Source organism: Patagioenas fasciata, chromosome 3 (assembly GCF_037038585.1).
Source record: "Patagioenas fasciata isolate bPatFas1 chromosome 3, bPatFas1.hap1, whole genome shotgun sequence".
NCBI classification, from domain to species: domain Eukaryota; kingdom Metazoa; phylum Chordata; class Aves; order Columbiformes; family Columbidae; genus Patagioenas; species Patagioenas fasciata.
Window position 1 is genome coordinate 23,576,129 of NC_092522.1, and position 18,234 is coordinate 23,594,362.

The 18,234-nt window shown below is 41.7% G+C and overlaps 1 protein-coding gene across 1 annotated transcript in view; it reads left to right on the plus strand.

The window, feature by feature from the left end:
• Positions 1-16,786, plus strand: part of PARP1 (poly(ADP-ribose) polymerase 1) — a 35,836-nt gene extending 19,050 nt beyond the window's left edge. Inside the window, exons 12-23 of the mRNA XM_065834501.2 lie at positions 715-847; positions 2,141-2,336; positions 3,615-3,743; positions 8,765-8,848; positions 9,662-9,784; positions 10,515-10,643; positions 11,279-11,377; positions 11,929-12,081; positions 12,252-12,379; positions 12,790-12,851; positions 13,948-14,062; positions 15,965-16,786. Of these exons, the coding sequence (XP_065690573.1) occupies positions 715-847; positions 2,141-2,336; positions 3,615-3,743; positions 8,765-8,848; positions 9,662-9,784; positions 10,515-10,643; positions 11,279-11,377; positions 11,929-12,081; positions 12,252-12,379; positions 12,790-12,851; positions 13,948-14,062; positions 15,965-16,046 (1,433 nt within the window). The 3' untranslated portion in view covers positions 16,047-16,786. The remainder of the gene's footprint in view (positions 1-714; positions 848-2,140; positions 2,337-3,614; positions 3,744-8,764; positions 8,849-9,661; positions 9,785-10,514; positions 10,644-11,278; positions 11,378-11,928; positions 12,082-12,251; positions 12,380-12,789; positions 12,852-13,947; positions 14,063-15,964) is intronic.
• Positions 16,787-18,234: the final 1,448 nt, after the last annotated feature.

Sequence of the window (18,234 nt, forward strand, 5' to 3'; positions counted from 1 at the left end):
TCAGGGTGTGTGATCATTTGCAAAATGTTCTTCTGTGAAAGGATATGGGTTCCATGAAAGGAACATGAATTTTTAAACTCTTTTCTTTCTTGCTGTCAAAGGAAGGATATTGATTGACATCCAGAGCTGGATATTTGAGGGTTTTCTAGCGCATCTTTCAGAAGGACCACTGAAACTAAGGAGTGCGCATTGTTCAGCTTCAGCAGCGTCTGTCATTGGGTGAATAAAGGCGCAGCCAGCAGAGGCCACGGGTCTGGCATGGGCACCTGCCCCTGAACTCTTTGGGGGCAGCTGATGCTGCTCTCCAAACCTGTGGTGACAGGTGGTGTCCTGAGAATTTGTACTGCATCCAGAGCCAGCATTTGTTTTTTCAGTCCATTTGCTAACATGACACCTGTATCTCTCTTGAGAATTCCTTCAGCCAGTCACGCAGTGTTAAATACTAGATCTTATATGGTCCTTTATCAAAAATTACAATTTTTTTTCTGTAGATGGGATTGATGTTCCCTCCAGTCTATCTAAAGGTGCACGCTCACAATGTATTTGAAAGAAAACATGCTTCAAGTAGTTTTGAGTGAGCACATGGTCACTGTTTTTTGCAGTATTTTTGTTAAGATTCATGCTACTTCATGAAGCCTTTGGGTGAGCACAAATGCAGGAAGGAGACCTAAAACGGCAACCTCCTCTGCATTCTAATTTGTTTCTTCTCTGTAGGTTTGGAGGATTCTGCTCATGTCTTTGAAAAAGGTGGAAAGATTTTCAGTGCAACCCTGGGCCTAGTAGATATTGTGAAAGGAACAAATTCCTATTACAAACTGCAGCTGCTAGAGGATGACAGAGAGAACAGGTGAGTTTCATATTCTCTAGAAAGACTTTTCACTTTTTTTCCAATAAATATTGGATTTTTGGCATCTACAAAAGCAAAGTATGAATAATCTGCTCGGAGTGGAGGCATTTTTTTGTGGTGTGGATGAAACCTAAGTTGGGAGGCAAGTTTGTGGAATTGTAGCCCTGCATGCTGGGGTGAGTGAGGTGTGTACGGTTGGTGTCGTTAGGACAGGGTTAATTGGCCAACAGGAGGGCCAGAGTGCTCTGTGCCTCAGGGCTGCCCTTGAAAACACAGAAGCAGAATTTGGTGAAGGTTCCTCTGTTCTAACATCAAGGCCCCATATGTGAAGTGGGCAATGGTGGGAATCTTTCCCATATTCTCCAACTTGGAGCTCCACAATTAAAGACAAGAGTAACCTTCGGAACCAAAACCAGATTCTGGTTCTTCTGCCACAATGTAGTCCTGAATTGGGTGCTCTGAGGCTTAACAAAATGCACCAAAATGGTCGGAGGATCATCATGTGTTTAGCTTACCAGTGTCATCAGACGCATGGCAGAGTTGTCCAGTGGTTTTGTTACTGAACACAGGTAAAGAAGTGGAGAGGGTTCTTCAAAATGAAACTGTTCCTCCAAGCACGTAAGGATGCACAGGAATCTAGAGGAGCTGCTGGCTGTCAGCAATGGCCCTGGTTCAGCTCTGGATTTATTACACTTTACCATGTCTGCAATAAGCTGTTGCTGATTCTTGTATGTGGGGTGTGTGTCTGGATCTGTGATTCAGTACATCAGTACATGGTGGGATCTCTGTGCCTGCGTTCCAGCCTGGCAAATTGGAAAAGCTGATTGAGTGTATAATAGGGAAGCTCACCTGAGTTGGCGTCAGCAATAAAAAATACTTGAGTTACTACTCAATCCTTGAGTTTCTCTAAAAATCCACACTCTGGGACTTGAGGCTTAAAGATATGTGTTGTTTGCTTTTCAAATATATGATCCCAATAGCCTGAAAATTTGTATTTCTTAAATATTAACACTGAAGAGATTCTAGCTTCTCTATTCCTGCTGTGTGCACACGTATCCTCAGGGCGGATGTGTCAACACTGGGCAATTTTTCACACCACTATTTGGACATATGCTCAGTGGTGGCTTTTCTGTTGCTCTCCTGCAGGTGCTGACAGAGTGTCTTCCGTAAAATTAACGGTATGCAAATGGCTGGTGCATGTGTGGTTGCATGGTTGCTGCAGGATCAGTTTCATTTGGATTGAAATCTGGAGACAGAGTGTCTTATATCCGTTCTTATGTTTTACTTCGATAGATACTGGGTGTTCAGATCTTGGGGTCGTGTGGGCACTGTAATCGGGAGTAACAAGCTGGAGCAGATGCCATCGAAAGAAGATGCCATTGAACACTTCTTGAATTTGTATGAAGAGAAAACTGGAAATTCATGGCATTCAAAGAACTTCACTAAATATCCCAAAAAATTCTACCCGCTGGAAATAGATTATGGGCAGGTAACTCTGCAGTGTCCCTGTGCCAGGTGGAGTGTTGCTCAACTGTGTTGCTCTGGTTGTTCTGTTCAGCGCTCACTGCTGGATCACTCACACCTCACTAACTTGAGGAATGAAGTGCAGGTGCAACTATTGCATCTTTGTGCTGCAGAAAGAGCTGTAGATCAAGGGGTGTCGTGCATTAAAATAGATGTGTTGAGAGATGAAGTAGTTTTCTATTGTCAAGTCTGAAGTTCCTTGAGTCCGCGTTCCTGTTTACTCTCTAATTCTAAGTATATGAATTTGACCTTATTTGAGCTGTCATTTCACATAGTTCCTGTCTGAAAACACCATTATCTTATGTTTAAATAGATACTTTTCATCTGTCTTCCGCATCCAAAATCCTCCCAAATGGTGAAGTGGCTCCTATACAGCATTCTGCTTAGTGCACATATTGAGCAGGCTGAGAAAGAAAAATTATGCATTGACAGTAAGATTTGGCGATTCAGACAGCTATGCTAAAGAAGAATTCTCTTCCTTCTGTCCAATGGGGCTTTGTGTGTTTATTTAAAGGCATAACCATAACTTAAACTAATTTCAGATGGAATAGTTGAATGCTGTTAATAGCTATAACGATACCAGAGAACATATTTTCAAGACATTGCATTTTTCTGCGGTCACATTACCGGATGTTGTGTTTCAGTGCAAAGTACTTGCTGCTTAGCTTAATTTCTGGAAATTCGAATATTGCAGCAGTGAAGTGTCTGTACACTGATAATCTGAAGCATCTGGCAGATGCTTTATCGGTGCAATGCTCTATCTGTGAAAGCATCTAGGTGGTATTATGGCTAATTGATGATTCCTGTACTCATCTGTGAGAGTTTTTATTACAAAAACTTAGTGAAACTACCTATTACCTCTCTATTTTGTCATAAAAGCAACAAAGTAAACAGTCATTTTTTCATTTCAAGGTCTCTATGCAACAGAAGGCTTGCAGAAAAAGTTACTAATATTGTTGCTTGAGGTGAAGCCGAGATGCACAAGGAGTTCACGTTCCCTTAATTCTACTTATATTTTACAGTGCCACCTCTTGAAAGAAATACTGCCAAATTACTGAATAGGTGGATTTTTAAATCCCCTTTGTTCCAAACTGTCAAAGCAATGTCCCACGCTCCCCATGAACTTCTGGCTAGTCATAGTATGCATATACAAAATTGGTTTTGAGTTGTTACCATGGCAGCCAGCCTGTTACTTTTATCCTTTGTGATTTTTGCTAATTTTGGTACTATTTTTACCTCCCAGGATGAAGAAGCTGTCAAGAAACTGACAGTGGGTGCTGGGACTAAGTCAAAACTTCCTAAGCCAATCCAAGACCTTATTAAGATGATCTTTGATGTGGAGAGCATGAAGAAAGCAATGGTGGAATTTGAGGTGACCACACACGTTCATGTTACTCGCCTCTGACCTTCATTTCTCTCTTTACATGTCACTTGTACAGCCAGAAGCAAGTTCATTGCAATTCAGAGTGCATCATACTTCCCAGAAGTCTGTGTGAATTTCAGATCAGCCTTAAAGTAAGGACAAGAGTCTGACCAGAAGTTGCCAAGCACTGGGAATAGTAACTTAGCTATGATGTGCCCAGTTTTTAAAACATGGGGGTCTTCTTTGTTCTTCAGTGAGGAATGTCTGTATCAGCATCTTCAAGTTAACAAGCTCATGACAAACTCATCTGCCAGTCATGGGATCAGTAATCATTCTAATGTGTGGGGTGTTGTTGTTGTTGTAGCTTTTTGTTTGGTTGGTTTTTCTGGTTTTTGGTGTTTGGTTTGGGGTTTTTTGTGTGGGGGTGGTGAACCACGTTTTGGGGGGGATGGCAGCACTACCACTAATTAAGGTAGCAACTGGACATGCAGCTCAGACTTGAGAAATGCTGCCAGTTGACATGTGCAATAATGAAGTGCCTTGACAAAGTCTAGATACTCTTCTGAATGGGGCCAAACTTGAGATTTTGTTGTTGTTGTGTTTCACATTTGTTCTAATGATGCTCTGTTTTTATTCATTCTTCTTTCTGCAATGCTTCTTGATCCATGCTTCTCACAAGCTTTCAGAGAGTGGTGTGGTAGTGTAATCCATCTCTCCTTACATGGGAACAGTTTTACTGGTGTTTAGAGATAATGTAGTTTGTTTTAATGCAGCCATTCAAACTGGGTTAATTCTAAATAACTAATTTCAGTTTTCTTCTGCCAGCTTAGTTATCCGGCTCTAAGACTTTGTATTTAATCAAGTGTTGTTTGGTCTCAGTATTGGTATTTTGTGCATCTACTTTTCAGAACAGGCTTTGCACCATTTCCTACAGTTTATCTGAAAGCTTTCAGATGGCTTGCCTAACATTTTGTAGTACTCTGGGTTAATTGTGTTCTCTTGTATCTTCAGTGGTTCTTTACATCAAAGTCTTCTAAAATAATAATTGTTAGTAACTGGAAGTGGGTAAAGACTCTGAACCGTGCAGCATCTGATGTCTTCTTGCTTTGTAGAGCTCTGTTGAAAGTATGTTAATTCACACCAGCTGCAGATCTGGAGGAGACTTAGGAGTCCAGATGGGCCTGTCTTCCTGTTAGATTTATCTTCCTGTGCTGTTGCTGCTGAACAGCTGTTTTCCATTAGAGGAAATAATGTTTTTCCTAGTTAGAGGTTTCTGTGCATCCTCTTAAAACAGCTGCTTGCTTCCTTTAATCAGCCTGATCTCCAGTATTTCATTCCATCAAGGTGCTCTCACTCTGCCAAGACCATAGCAAATTCTTAGTACTCCTCTGACATGATAATAGATTTATCTGATGCATTTCTCTTCCCACTTCTAATTGAGTTTTACCTTACTGAGCATACAGGGGTTTCTTAAAATTATCTGTGTCATTGCCTTACATGAAAAGGCCAGTGAGAGGCCTGAATCTGCTCTAGTGCTGTGTCTTCTGCCTGGGTGGAAGGCAAACGTCTCCCTTGCCCCTCATGACAGCCTTGGTGCACACATCTGTGATGTGGAGCTAATTCCTCGTGTTACAGAATCACAGAACGTTAGGGATTGGAAGGGACCTGGAAAGATCATCCAGTCCAATCCCCCTGCCGGAGCAGGAACACCCAGATGAGGTTACATAGGAAAGCGTCCAGGCGGGTTTTGAATGTCTCCAGAGTAGGAGACTCTACAACCTCTCTGGGCAGCCTGTTCCAGTGCTCTGGCACCCTCACTGAGAAGTTTCTTGTCAAATTTAAGTGGAACCTCCTGTGTTCCAGTTTGCACCCATTGCCCCTTGTCCTGTCATTGGATGTGACCGAGAAGAGCCTGGCTCCATCCTTGTGACACTCACCCTTTACATATTTATAAACATGAATGAGGTCACCCCTCAGTCTCCTCCAGGTTAAACAGACCCAGCTCCCTCAGCCTTCCCTCATAAGGGAGATGCTCCACTTCCTTAATCATCTTTGTTGCCCTGTGCTGGACCCTCTCCAGCAGTTCCCTGTCCTTCTGGAACTGAGGGGCCCAGAATTGGACACAATATTCCAGATGTGGTCTCACCAGGGCAGAGTAGAGGGGAAGAAGAACCTCTCTCGATCTATTGACCACCCCCCTTCTAATACACCCCAGGATACCATTGGCCTTCCTGGCCACAAGGGCACAGTGCTGGCTCATGGTCATCCTGCTGTCCGCCAGGACCCCCAGGTCCCTTTCCCCTACACTGCTCACTAACAGGTCATTCCCCAACTTATACTGGAACCTGGGGTTGTTCCTACCCAGATGCAGGACTCTACATTTTCCCTTGTTACATTTCATTAAATTTTTCCCTGCCCAACTCTCCAGCCTGTCCAGGTCTCTGGATGGCAGCACAGCCTTCTGGCGTGTCAGCCACTCCTCCCAGCTTGGTGTCATCAGCAAACTTGCTGACAGTGCACTCTAGTCCCTCATCCAAGTCGGTGATGAATATATTGAGTAATACAGGCCCCAGTACTGACCCTTGAGGCACTCCACTAGATACAGGCCTCCAACTGGACTCTGTCCCATTGACCATGACTCTCTGGCTTCTTTCCTTCAGCCAGTTCACAGTCCTTCTCACTACCCGATTGTCCAGACCACACTTCCTCAGTTTAGCTGTGAGGATGCTGTGAGAGATTGTGTCAGATGCTTTACTCAAATCAAGACAGACCACATCCACTGCTTTGCCATCATCTATCCGCCTTGTTATGTCCCCGTAAAAGGCAATGAGGTTGGTCAAGCACGACTTCCCCTTGGTGAAGCTGTGTTGACTGCCCCTAATGACCCTCTTATCCTTGATATGCCTTGAGATGGCACCAAGGATAAATCGTTCCATTAGTTTCCCAGGGATGGAGGTGAGGTCCTCCCTCTTGCCCTTTTTGAAGGCTGGAGTGACATTTGCTTTCCTCCAGTCCTCAGGCACCTCTCCCGTGTCCCAAGACTTGGCAAAGATGATGGAGAATGGTCTAGCAGTGACTTAGCCAGCTCCCTCAGCACCCGTGGGTGCGTCCCACCTGGACCCATGGATTTATGGATGTCCAGATTGCTTAATTGGTCCTTAACCCAGTCCTCATCAACTGAGGCAAACGCCTCCATTGTCCTGACTTCCTCTGGGGCCTCAGTGGTACGGGGCTCGTCAGGACAGCCTCTGTCAGGGTAGACAAAGAAGGCATTCAGTAACTCTGCCTTCTCTGTATCTTCTGTCACCAGGGCACCCACCTTGTTCATCAGTGGGCCTACATTGCCTCTAATGTTAGTTTTATCTGCCACGTATTTGAAGAAGCTTTTTCTCTTGTCCTTGACCGCTCTTGCAAGGTTTAATTCTAAGGAGGCCAAGCTCATTGTGTCCGGCAGTAATTGCAGTGTTGTTTAGTCCCAACCCCTTGGCTGCTCTGCTGTTTTGATCTATCTAATGATAAAGCTTTGGATGTAGTTTAGCTTTGTATTAGCTCTGCAGGGCTCTGCTCCTCTCCCATGACTCATAGGAGACACAGACCCCAGCCCTTTGGCTGCGTGTCAGCTCTGTAAGAGATTAATTACTCAGTCACATGTATTGGTTTATTGGTGTTAGTGTTTACATGTTAGTTTATTGGTTTGTATAACTTACAGTTAGTATAGGTGTCCACAACTATTCTGCACATCCATGTTAAATGGCCCATTTTACGTGTCCTTTGTGATTTTTTTCAGCTAATCATTGGATAATGACAGAAATGGTACTCAACAAGAAAGTATTGGCCTCAAAAGATTAGGAGCTACAAATCTATTGCAAGTTATCTTTCATTAGGTTATTAATCTTGGCTTTGTGACTCTCATGTTCTCAAGACGTGATTAGCTTTGAAGCCTGTCTTCTCTCTTCTAGTCCATCTTGACTCTTCTTAGTATTTGACTTTATGTATGTTTAGCTGCAGCTAAAGGTAGAAGTTCTCCTACGCTCAGTACAGGATGGAAGTCTCCATACAAAATCACTTAAGGGCTTTCACACCAGTCTGTAGCTTGGAAGAGCCTTCTGAGTTCAGCATGCAGAGATTTGCATAAAGCTGGGTTTCCTAGCTCCATAGTGAATAAATGATGTGGAACTTATCCAGGTGGTACATGATATACATGGTTTCATAGAATCTTCTGTACTTAAGCTGAATCTTAAATCTATCAAGTAAAATCTAGTTTGACGCCTGCAGGGTGTAGGGCGAGTACAATCAACAGTCCAGATGGTGTGTGTATGATCTTCGTCAAAGAGTCCATTGGACTTGACTTTTGACAAATGTTTTTGCATTCAGATGGTCCTTAACTATGCAAGGATTTAATACAGATCTGAAACTCTCCCAAGACCCGTCAATATACAAACAAAAGCAACATATAAATTAAATCAGTGGATAAATGCAGGCAACCAAGACATTGCTTTTAATTTAGCTGCTTTTTTATGGTTCATTTTTCATTGATGAATACAAAACATCTTATAACATCTTTGCATTTGACTGTTGATAAGTGTAGGGTAAAGTTGGAAGAAGGTGTCTAGGTAGTACCTAGAGACACAGATGATCTTATGAACCAGAATAATTTCATTCAGTTTGCTTCTTTGCCAGCCTGAAAAGTATGGTTACTGAGGGGATTGAGGAATCCATGTGATACCAGGTCAATATTAAACTTCTAGTCAGATGCTCAGTACCCTGTCTTTGTGTTGCCCTAGTATGCATGCTTGGTTTCCTATTGCGGTGTTCCTTTGTTCATAGGATGTTGTCTCAGTAGCGTGCACTTGTCCTTCTGGAGTTGTTTCTCAATCCACAGAGATTGATACCAAGTCTGAAATGTTTCTATTAATCATATGGTCAGTCCTACCAGGATGGAGGGATTTGTTCCCTAGGAGCTAGAGAGGGAATGCTGCAGTGGTTTCAGTATAGTAAAACCCTGTTTTAATCGTTTAAATCTTCATCAGATTGACCTACAAAAGATGCCCTTGGGAAAACTGAGCAAGCGACAGATCCAGAGTGCCTACTCCATCCTCAATGAAGTTCAGCAGGTGAGCATGAAAGAAATGTTATAGCAAGAGGGGAATTCAGAAGTTGTTGTGGGCTCAGAATGGAATGAATGCTGAGCTATATGTACAAGGATTCATGTTCTCTCTTGCTGGAGAATGGGATGTGGCTTCCATGGTGTGCTGGGTCGTTCTCTTCACTGTTTTACCAGTTTGGACAGTACTTTTGTCTTCCACACTTTGTAACACAGACTTCAGGCTGGGCCAGACATGGCTCGTGATTGAGCAAATGAAGCTGGTGTCTTGATCTAGTAGCGAGCTGGTGTTTCCACCTCAGGGAAGTCTGTCTGATGACGAGGATAAAAGTTGACACAGGAAAGGGTCTGGCTTGATGACATTACTGTATTTACACATCATGATCTCGACCATGCCAAGAATCACTATGTAGCATTGCCTGAACAGCTTGCAAGAATGTACCAGCATACCCCATTTTTTTGTCATAGACTGCCTGACAAAGCATAGATATTGGAAATTTTACTTCAATTGTTAGAGTAGACCAGAACCTTGCTAAGGGCATGAGTCCTTTCCATATCCAGAAGCCTTTATTTTGCCTTCCAGAAACAATCGCCCTTAGATTTTTCTTTTATCAGAAATTCTCTATATTTCTGTGCACGTACTGTGACTTACTACATGCAAAACAATTAAATAGAATTGCCCCTTTTAGTTCTGTGAGAGTTTCAGCATTAACACTATTTGCATTGCTGCTTTTGTGTACTAGTTTTCAAGTACCTTTTGTGTGTCTATTGCTATGGAGACTTAATTAAGATAATTTTCTTTGGTGCTTATTGTCTTGTCTAGGCAGTTTCTGACAATGGTTCAGAATCCCAGATCTTGGACCTCTCCAACCGCTTCTATACTCTGATTCCTCATGACTTCGGGATGAAGAAACCACCTCTCCTAAATAACTTGGAATACATTCAGGTATTGGCTGGAAACAGTATGTGGTTTGCAGGCAACAGGTCTGATATCAGACATATAACACAGAGAATTTGTGAGGTTTAAGACTTAATTTAACCTCATGCTCCTATGAGATTAAGCTTGTTTTTCTTCAGAATATCTTTTTGTTTGTTTATGTGCATAAATGTGTGTATATGGTCTCCTGAAAGGAGGTTGTAGCATGGAGGGTGTTGGTCTCTTCTCCCAAGTAACAAGGGGAAATGGCCTCAAGTTGTGTTGGGGAGGTTGAGATTGGATATTAGGAAAAATTCCTTCACAGAAAGGGTTGTAAAGCACTGGAACAGGCTGCCCAGGCAAGTGGTGGAGTCACCATCCCTGGAGGTGTTTAAAAGATGTGTAGATAAGGCTCTTAGGGACATGGTTTAGTGCTAGAGTTGGGTTGTGGTTGGACTGTATCTTGAGGGTCTCTTCTAACTAGAATGATTCTATGATTTTATGCATATACAAATATATATAAGGTGTTAGAAGATATATGTTATATATTATAGCCTATTTGTATATATGTGTGTATGTGCATGTGTATTTAGTATATTTAAGTATGTATATATATATACGAAAGAGGAAGAAGGTAATATGTTGTTAGATGCCAGTGTGTGGCCAGTGATTTCACCTACGCTTTTATAACTTGGGGTATTCCAGATTTATTCTGAACATGTCAAAGGTACCAGTAAAATAACCTCTTTAAATTCTTCAGGCTAAAGTGCAGATGTTGGACAACTTGCTTGATATTGAGGTTGCTTACAGCCTTCTCAGAGGTGGAAATGAAGATGGAGATAAAGACCCAATTGACATCAACTATGAAAAGCTTAAAACTGATATTAAGGTAAAGGAAATAAAAGGAAATGAGTGAGTGTGAATACAAGCTGATGTCCTGTTAGTTTGGAGTATAAGAAATCACATAAACTCTAAGTGGGCAAATGTATTGGCACGAGTTCAGTGAAGGCTCACTGAGATGGTTAAGGGGCTGGAGCACGTGTTGTGTGAGTAGATGCTGAAAATGCTGGGGCTTTTAGCCTGGAGAAGGCAGAGGGGATACCTTATTGATATCTATGAATGCCTGATGATGAAGGGAGTAAAGAAGACAGACTCTCTTCAGTGGTATCCAGTGACAAGAGATGATGGGCACAAATTGAAATACAGGAAATTGTATTGAAACAAAAGAAAAAGCTTAAGTTGTTGATGTTGTTTGGTTTGGGGTTGGTTGGTTTGCTTGTTTACTGTGAGGGTGGTCAGACACTAGAAAAGGCAGGGGAGTTGGAAATCATCTCCATTTCCAGAGGTGCTTTCCCATCTGAGACATCCTGTGACTGAGTGCTGTGTGTACATCTTCTCTAGCTGGGAATAAATTTCTACCTAAACGATAAAGGAGGCTTCAACCGGGGATTTGCAAGCATGTGGTGGATGATATGTTATAAGAAGACTGCTAGTTAAAGAAACTTCTCTTGTTTGCCTCTGCAGGTTGTTGACAAAGATTCCGAAGAAGCCAAGATTATTAAGCAATATGTGAAAAATACTCATGCTGCTACTCATAACGCGTATGATCTCAAAGTCGTGGATGTAAGCTGGGCAATAGTGGGGTTTCAGTTTGTGACGATGGATTCTTCTGTGTCAACTTGTTCACAGTTTCCTTTTGAGTAGCTTATCTAGTTTCCATTGCTGAAGGGATGGTTTGATAGACCAATTACTATTTAACAGAACAGCTGAAGTCTAGGCAGAGATGAGTCTAAGCTTACCGAGGCATCTTTGGGGGTACGCTTTTATTTTAATTTAATTGGCCTCAAAAAGGAGCTGGAGGGGAATAATCATCCTCTAAAACTGAGCCTTAGTTCATTGAATGATTTTTCAGAAAACTCTGTTCTCATGAAAATGCAGAAGGGAAGGTGAAGAAGTAGTCAATAACAAGTACTGTGTGATCAGTGCTACCTCTTTTTTGCTAGCGTGACACAGCAAACTGCAAATACTAAAAACCATCCAGATCCATTTTCCTAGCAGATTAGTGTATATTCCAGACTGAATGATTATTTTTTTTTTTCATTTGTTTAGTTGTATGAAGGTAACAATTTGTTTGCTTGGTTGTTCTTTTTCTCCTACCCCTTTTTAACTTGAAGATATTCAGGATTGAGCGTGAAGGAGAGAGCCAGCGTTACAAGCCGTTCAAGCAGCTTCACAATCGCCAGCTGCTGTGGCACGGATCCCGTACCACCAACTTCGCCGGGATCCTCTCGCAGGGTCTCCGGATAGCTCCCCCTGAAGCTCCTGTGGTACGTTCAACAGACACCTTCTCTGTCTGCCTCCATCCCTGTGCCCAGAGGTGGCCACAGCTGGAGACAATCCAAATAGAATTTCTGTGTGGGGAGAGCCCAGTGTTATCCCTCAGTGTGCAGATGACAACTCTTTTTTTCTTCCTTTTTTTTTCTTTTGTGGCTTGCAGACTGGCTACATGTTTGGAAAAGGCATCTATTTTGCAGACATGGTATCCAAGAGTGCCAACTACTGCCACACATCTCAAGCTGATCCCATAGGCTTAGTACTACTGGGAGAAGTTGCCCTTGGAAATATGTAAGTAACTTATAAAGAATATTTGCCAAACATGCTTAATATATCATGGTAGAAAGCGTTGCTAAAATTACAAACCTTTTCTTCAATGTGAAGAAAGAGCACTTTGTATTTCTTTGGAAACTTTTTTTTTCCTTCTTAAAATGAGAGCTGTTTGGTGGGGGAAAAAAAAATTAGGGTTGCACTTTTAGAATTTCTTACTAAATGCCAACATCATTAACATTAGTAACTGAGACAAAGAAGAAAGGTGGTTGAGTTCCAGTAGAGTAGAATCTAAATTAACTTTATATTTACTCACCATAAAGTGAAGCCTGGAAAAAAAAGAAAAAGTGGGGTTTTTTTTATTTTTTTTTTTAACCAGGATGGTTTAGGATGAATGTAAAATGCTGTTGTGTGTTCTTTGTGCTGTCCAGGTATGAGCTAAAGAATGCTTCTCACATAACAAAATTGCCCAAGGGAAAACACAGTGTGAAAGGTAAGCATTAGTAGTCATCACTGGGAATGTCACTGGTGGCAAGTTCCTGTGGCCCTCTGCTTAGCAAAGAGAACTTGAGTCATTTCATAGCTGTACTTCCTTTAACAGTTTGCATAATGTTGCCCTATATTTGCACCTCTATACATGTATGTGGTGTTTGAGATGGGAGTTAAGCACTTGGAAGCTTAAGACTGAAGTTCATGTGTTGCCTGAAGTTCAGGAGGAAACTTTCATTTGATATTACACACGAGAATATGTAAGGTGCATTCTCCAACTTCTGACTCACTTTAATCATAACAATACTGTGCATTTTAGAGGAAAGATGAGAGGTTGGATAAATCAGAAGAATAATTGTTTAGCTTTCAAAGTGCTTTAGAAGCTTGGAGGGAAGGGAAAAGCTAAGAATAAAGGTTCAGATGGAACAGCTGTTCTCATTACATTTCTATCTGCAAAAAGTATCACTATATTGCACTGAAAAAGATGAGAGAAAAAAATTAGCTCTCCAATTCAAGCAAAAGTAACGGTAATCATGGCTATCTTCTGTACCAAGATGGGAGAGACAAGAACAGTAACATTCAGTAATGAGTGGCTTTTCTTAAACTATTCATTTTGAGAGGCTTAAGAAAACAGTTGCCTAAAATAGAATAAAATGTGATTTAGCATCTTTTTCAATACATACTACTCACACTGTTATGGATGTCAAATCAGATTTGTATTGAAGAGTTTAAAGAGAATAAGAACTGGTTTGTTATGCTTCTCTGAAAATGTTGCAATGTGCATATTTTCATTAATGGACATAGGATATGAGAGCTGTAAGTCTGGTCTGTTTTAGCTTTGATCATACAGATTAGATAACTAACGGCCAAAAGTCTAAAATTTTCACTTTTAATGTAGCAGAGTATGACTACCATTAGTATGGTGATGCCGAATTGAATAAACAGACTGTTTCTTTTGTGTTCTTTTAAGATACTTTTGCCACTTGCTCAGCTTTTGGAAATATATGTGAAGTAATATTTGGCTGGCTGAGTAATTTTCTTTATGTGCAAAGTCTGTGTTTGCCTTCTAGAATTGTAACTAATGTTTTTTCCCTTTCTAGGCTTAGGCAAAACTGCACCTGATCCCACAGCCACTACCACCCTTGGTGGGGTGGAGGTTCCCTTAGGGAATGGGATCTCAACGGGAATTAATGATACCTGTCTTCTGTATAATGAGTATCCTTTGCTATTATGTTGGCTGCATGCTGTGTTTGAGTGTTGCTGAGTTTAGCAGGACCTCGCTGATGTCGGTCAGGAGTTTTGGCACAGTGTGTTTTGTTTCTTTTAGATCTGCTTTGGAGTACTCACAGACAATTTAGACTCCCTTCTCCAAGCGAGATGATTTTACAGTTGTCACACTTGTCATTCTGAAAAAAAAATGAAACAATACACACAGCAAATAGCTGTTGCCCCAAAAGGACTTAATACCTGAAGACATTGGAGCGGCCAGACAACGCTGCCCAGTAGAGCCTTGCCCAGAGACATGCCGCGACCAGGGAAGGGGAATGCAACCTGTGGTTGTTCCACATGACTCCAGTTTGGTTTCTTCCTTGTGATGCTGTGGCTGGCCAGCTTGGCCAGGAGGAGCCAGCTCCATGGCTTCCTTCTTATCAGGAAAGCCTGAGAGAGCTGGGTTTGTTCAGCCTGGAGAAGGCTCAGATGGTATCTTATCAATGCACTTAAATATCTCAGGGGTGGGTGTCAGGAGGATGGGACCAGACTCTTTTCAGTGGGGCCCAACGATAGGATGAGGGGCAACGGGCACAGACTGAAGCATAGGAGGTTCCGTCTGAACATGAGGAGAAACTTCTTTACTTTGATGGTGCCAGAGCACTGGAACAGGCTGCCCAGAGAGGCTGTGGAGTCTCCTCCTCTGGAGACATTCAAAACCCACCTGGATACATTCCTGTGTGATGTGCTCTGGGTGAACCTGTTGTAGCAGGTGGGTTGGACTGGATGATCTCCAGAGGTCCCTTCCAACCCCAGCCATTCTATGATTCTGTGAGTCCCTCATCACACAGCTTCTCTTACATTCCCAGACCCTTTGAAAGTATGCCCATCAGAGATGTAGCCACTAAGCTTCTTCCTAGGCAGAAGTGCCTCCAAATTAATGTGTGTATAACATTCACAAGAGGTCATAAGTGATGTCTGAGGTCCCAGCTCAATATCTTCACTGCCAGTGAAGCAAGCAACCCATTAACACACAGCTTCTACACAACTAGGTTCTGTAGAAGCTGTCTTCCCTTGGTGAAGCTGTTTTCCTCTTGCAAGCAGTTTTAGCAACAGAACTTATGGCATACAGTTCTTGACTTGAGTTTTCTTAAATATACCATCTGAGCAAGACAGATGCTAAAATTTAATACAGGTAATAATAACTAATTGAAGTTACCTGGTGTGCATTAATTTTGTTTTACACTGTGTTTAATGGGGATGCTTTTAATCTAAAATTGGGATTAGAGGTAAGTTTGAGACTTAAAGCATTGAGAAAGAAAGGGATGAGCTGCAACTGTCTCCTGAAATAATAAAATGATGCAGTGTGGTTATAAAATGTGCAAGCGCTGCCAACCATTGTAGAGCTGTTCTCTGTTATTCCAGTTTGGGTTTTTTAGTGGGAAATTAAGAGGACTTTAATGACTTTGTGCTGGAAGGTAGCAGTAGAGCTACAGTTATAATTGGATATGCCAGGTCTGTAAACGGCAGTTCTCATCTACGCTACATTGCGCCACTATTTAAACAGCAAAGAAAGATGTTCTGTGTGATGGCTCTGGCTGACAAAAAATAATCTTCAAGAGCTACAGCCCTGTATCGAGGTCAGTTCACCTGCCTGTCACTCAGGATTCCTGCTGCACCACCATTTATTTGCTATATGACTGTTAGTTGCTTGTTTCTAACTGTTGTGTAAAACAGATTGACAGAAAAGTCAAATTTAAAGATTTGTGATTTGAGCTGTTAGAGCTGTGTAATCACGTAGGCATCTCTGTGGTACCTTAAGTTCAAAGGTGAAGCTTGACTGTGTTTTGAGGTTTTTCTGTTTTATTAATATTAACAACCATAATTATTCCTTAACATTCTTCCCAGATATATTGTGTATGATGTTGCTCAGGTAAATCTGAAGTACCTGCTGAAACTGAAATTCAACTATAAGACATCACTCTGGTGAACAGTATTTAGAAGCCCTGTTAGAGTTATACTGTAGTTACACTATAGCGTTGACTTCTGACATGCTTACGCATTGACTTCTCTTACCAAGATATCAAGAGCTAAACTGCAGAAGAGGTTACTAAATCCTACTTAGTACAACACTTAGTGAAAGTTTTATATAAATGTGTGGTAACACATGGACCTGAATTCTGATGAGAACGAGTACCTGGTTTTGTTTTATACCACTTCTAATTTTGGGGCTTTCGAGTGTCTCTTTTAATTGACCAAACTGACAAAAAAAAAATCAAGCTTTTGTTTTTAGGCAAACAGAGCTGAGCAGTAGCAGGAGAAGGAACTTGAGGATATTTGCGATATTTGCTCTGTTAAGATTCCCTCTTGTTTAAGATACTCTTTTTCAGTTTTCCTTTGAATAAATGATAAATGTGCATTTATTTTGAGGTAAAAAATAAAAGCTAATTTCATACTAACAGCTTTATGTTTCAAAACTTCCAAATCATTTTGGTTTTGAGTCATGATTTAAATGTATTCGTAGAATGTTCTTAAACATGATACCTCTCTCAAATGCCAACTCTTGAAATCTGTAGTCACGTTTCAGGAAGACATGATGAAATGGAAATTTGGACTTTCCACTGAGACTTCATCTGTCAACAGTTGGTGTGGTAAACATGGAAAATGAACTTGTGGCTGTTTGAATTTAGTATTAGCCCCAATAAACCTCCTTTAAATATCTACTGTCAACGTGATGTAAGTTGGTTGTTGTATACTCAAGTCCTAACAAAGCTGTAAGTTGAGTTTGGGCTCAGGCTTCACTGGTCATGACCTGGAATGACGTATATTGCCACTCTGTGGATAGTCTTGAATTCCCTGTCTTCGAACATCAACATAAACTAATAATTTCAATGTTCAGTGATGTTTGTTACTTCCCTTAAATTAACTCACTTTCAGTAAGTCACTGAGTAATATGGGAGTACTTGACTGCTGTGCAACACCAGTTCTTTCTCTTCAAAAATTACTGGTTTCCCTGAGCTGTTAGGGCAAGATGAGTGATCCCCAGGGACAGCTCTGCGTGGATAGTGCATTCAGTATCTTCTCCACTGCAACAGTTCACTTCTTACAAAGGGCCAATTCAACCTCATCCTGACAGCTGCAGCTTTAGTCTTTGGTAACCTGCATGGAAAAAAACAGCTCCATTTCCTAAGATGTTGTGATGCCCTGTTGCCTTTTGAAAGAGGAGCTCCAAGCCAAAGTGGTTGTTTATGGTGCAGCTGTTTCCAGGACCTGTGAAGGAGAAGAGGAGGATGAGGAGTGGTAGACGGAAAACAGAGCTGCTGCTTTTGGGAAGAGCGGGGGATGTGGAAGGACTGGGTAAGTTGTAATGCCTTGGGGACAGCTGAACACAAAAAAATCAATTGAGGTCAGAGGTCATGAATTTCAGAAGAAGGGAAGAGGGTGGCCATTATCTTTTGTTCTTCAGTGGTTTAACCAGTGGCTAATATTGTTTCACTTCCAACAGAAACTTTTGGTCGTGCATTTAAGACTCAAGTGTAATCTTGTCAGTCTCTGAAAAAGAACATAAGAAACAGATCAGTTTAGTTGTGAGGTAGAATTTTTTTTCCAAAAAAAAAATATCACAGTTTACAGTTCAGTTTAGGACCAGGAATTAAAGGTCTGTGCTTTTGATGTTCCCTCTGTCACCTGTACCAGAGGTGGTTCAGAGTTCTCTTTTGCTCTCAGACCTCTTGTCCTGCCCTAAAATTTGGCCATAAGCACTATGTAGTGCAAGGAGTGTTTTATGATATATACTTAATGCTGAGGTAATAGTTGGAGCACAAGCAAGTATATCCTAAGCTGTCTCTAACCTTGCAAATACAGCAGTAAAAGACAGTGGGACAGGACTTTGTGAGGAGGCAACAGGTGCCCTTTGGGGACTCTAGGAGACCTGGGTGTGACTATCCTGCAGTGGAATCTAATGTGATTTCAGGGTGCTGCTTCTCCTGCCAACCTGTCCGACTGCAAAGCAGCCTTGCTTCTCCTGCCATGACCCAGTGTTCAACCAGCCTGTCCATGCGGCTGAGAAGAGCTGCTCAGTGACAACCACGCAAGGCGTTACTTGTGGAGAATGTGCATGAAGCAGAGTGGAATAGGTAGTCCCATTTCTGTCAAACTGACTTAAGAGGAAGGAGTTT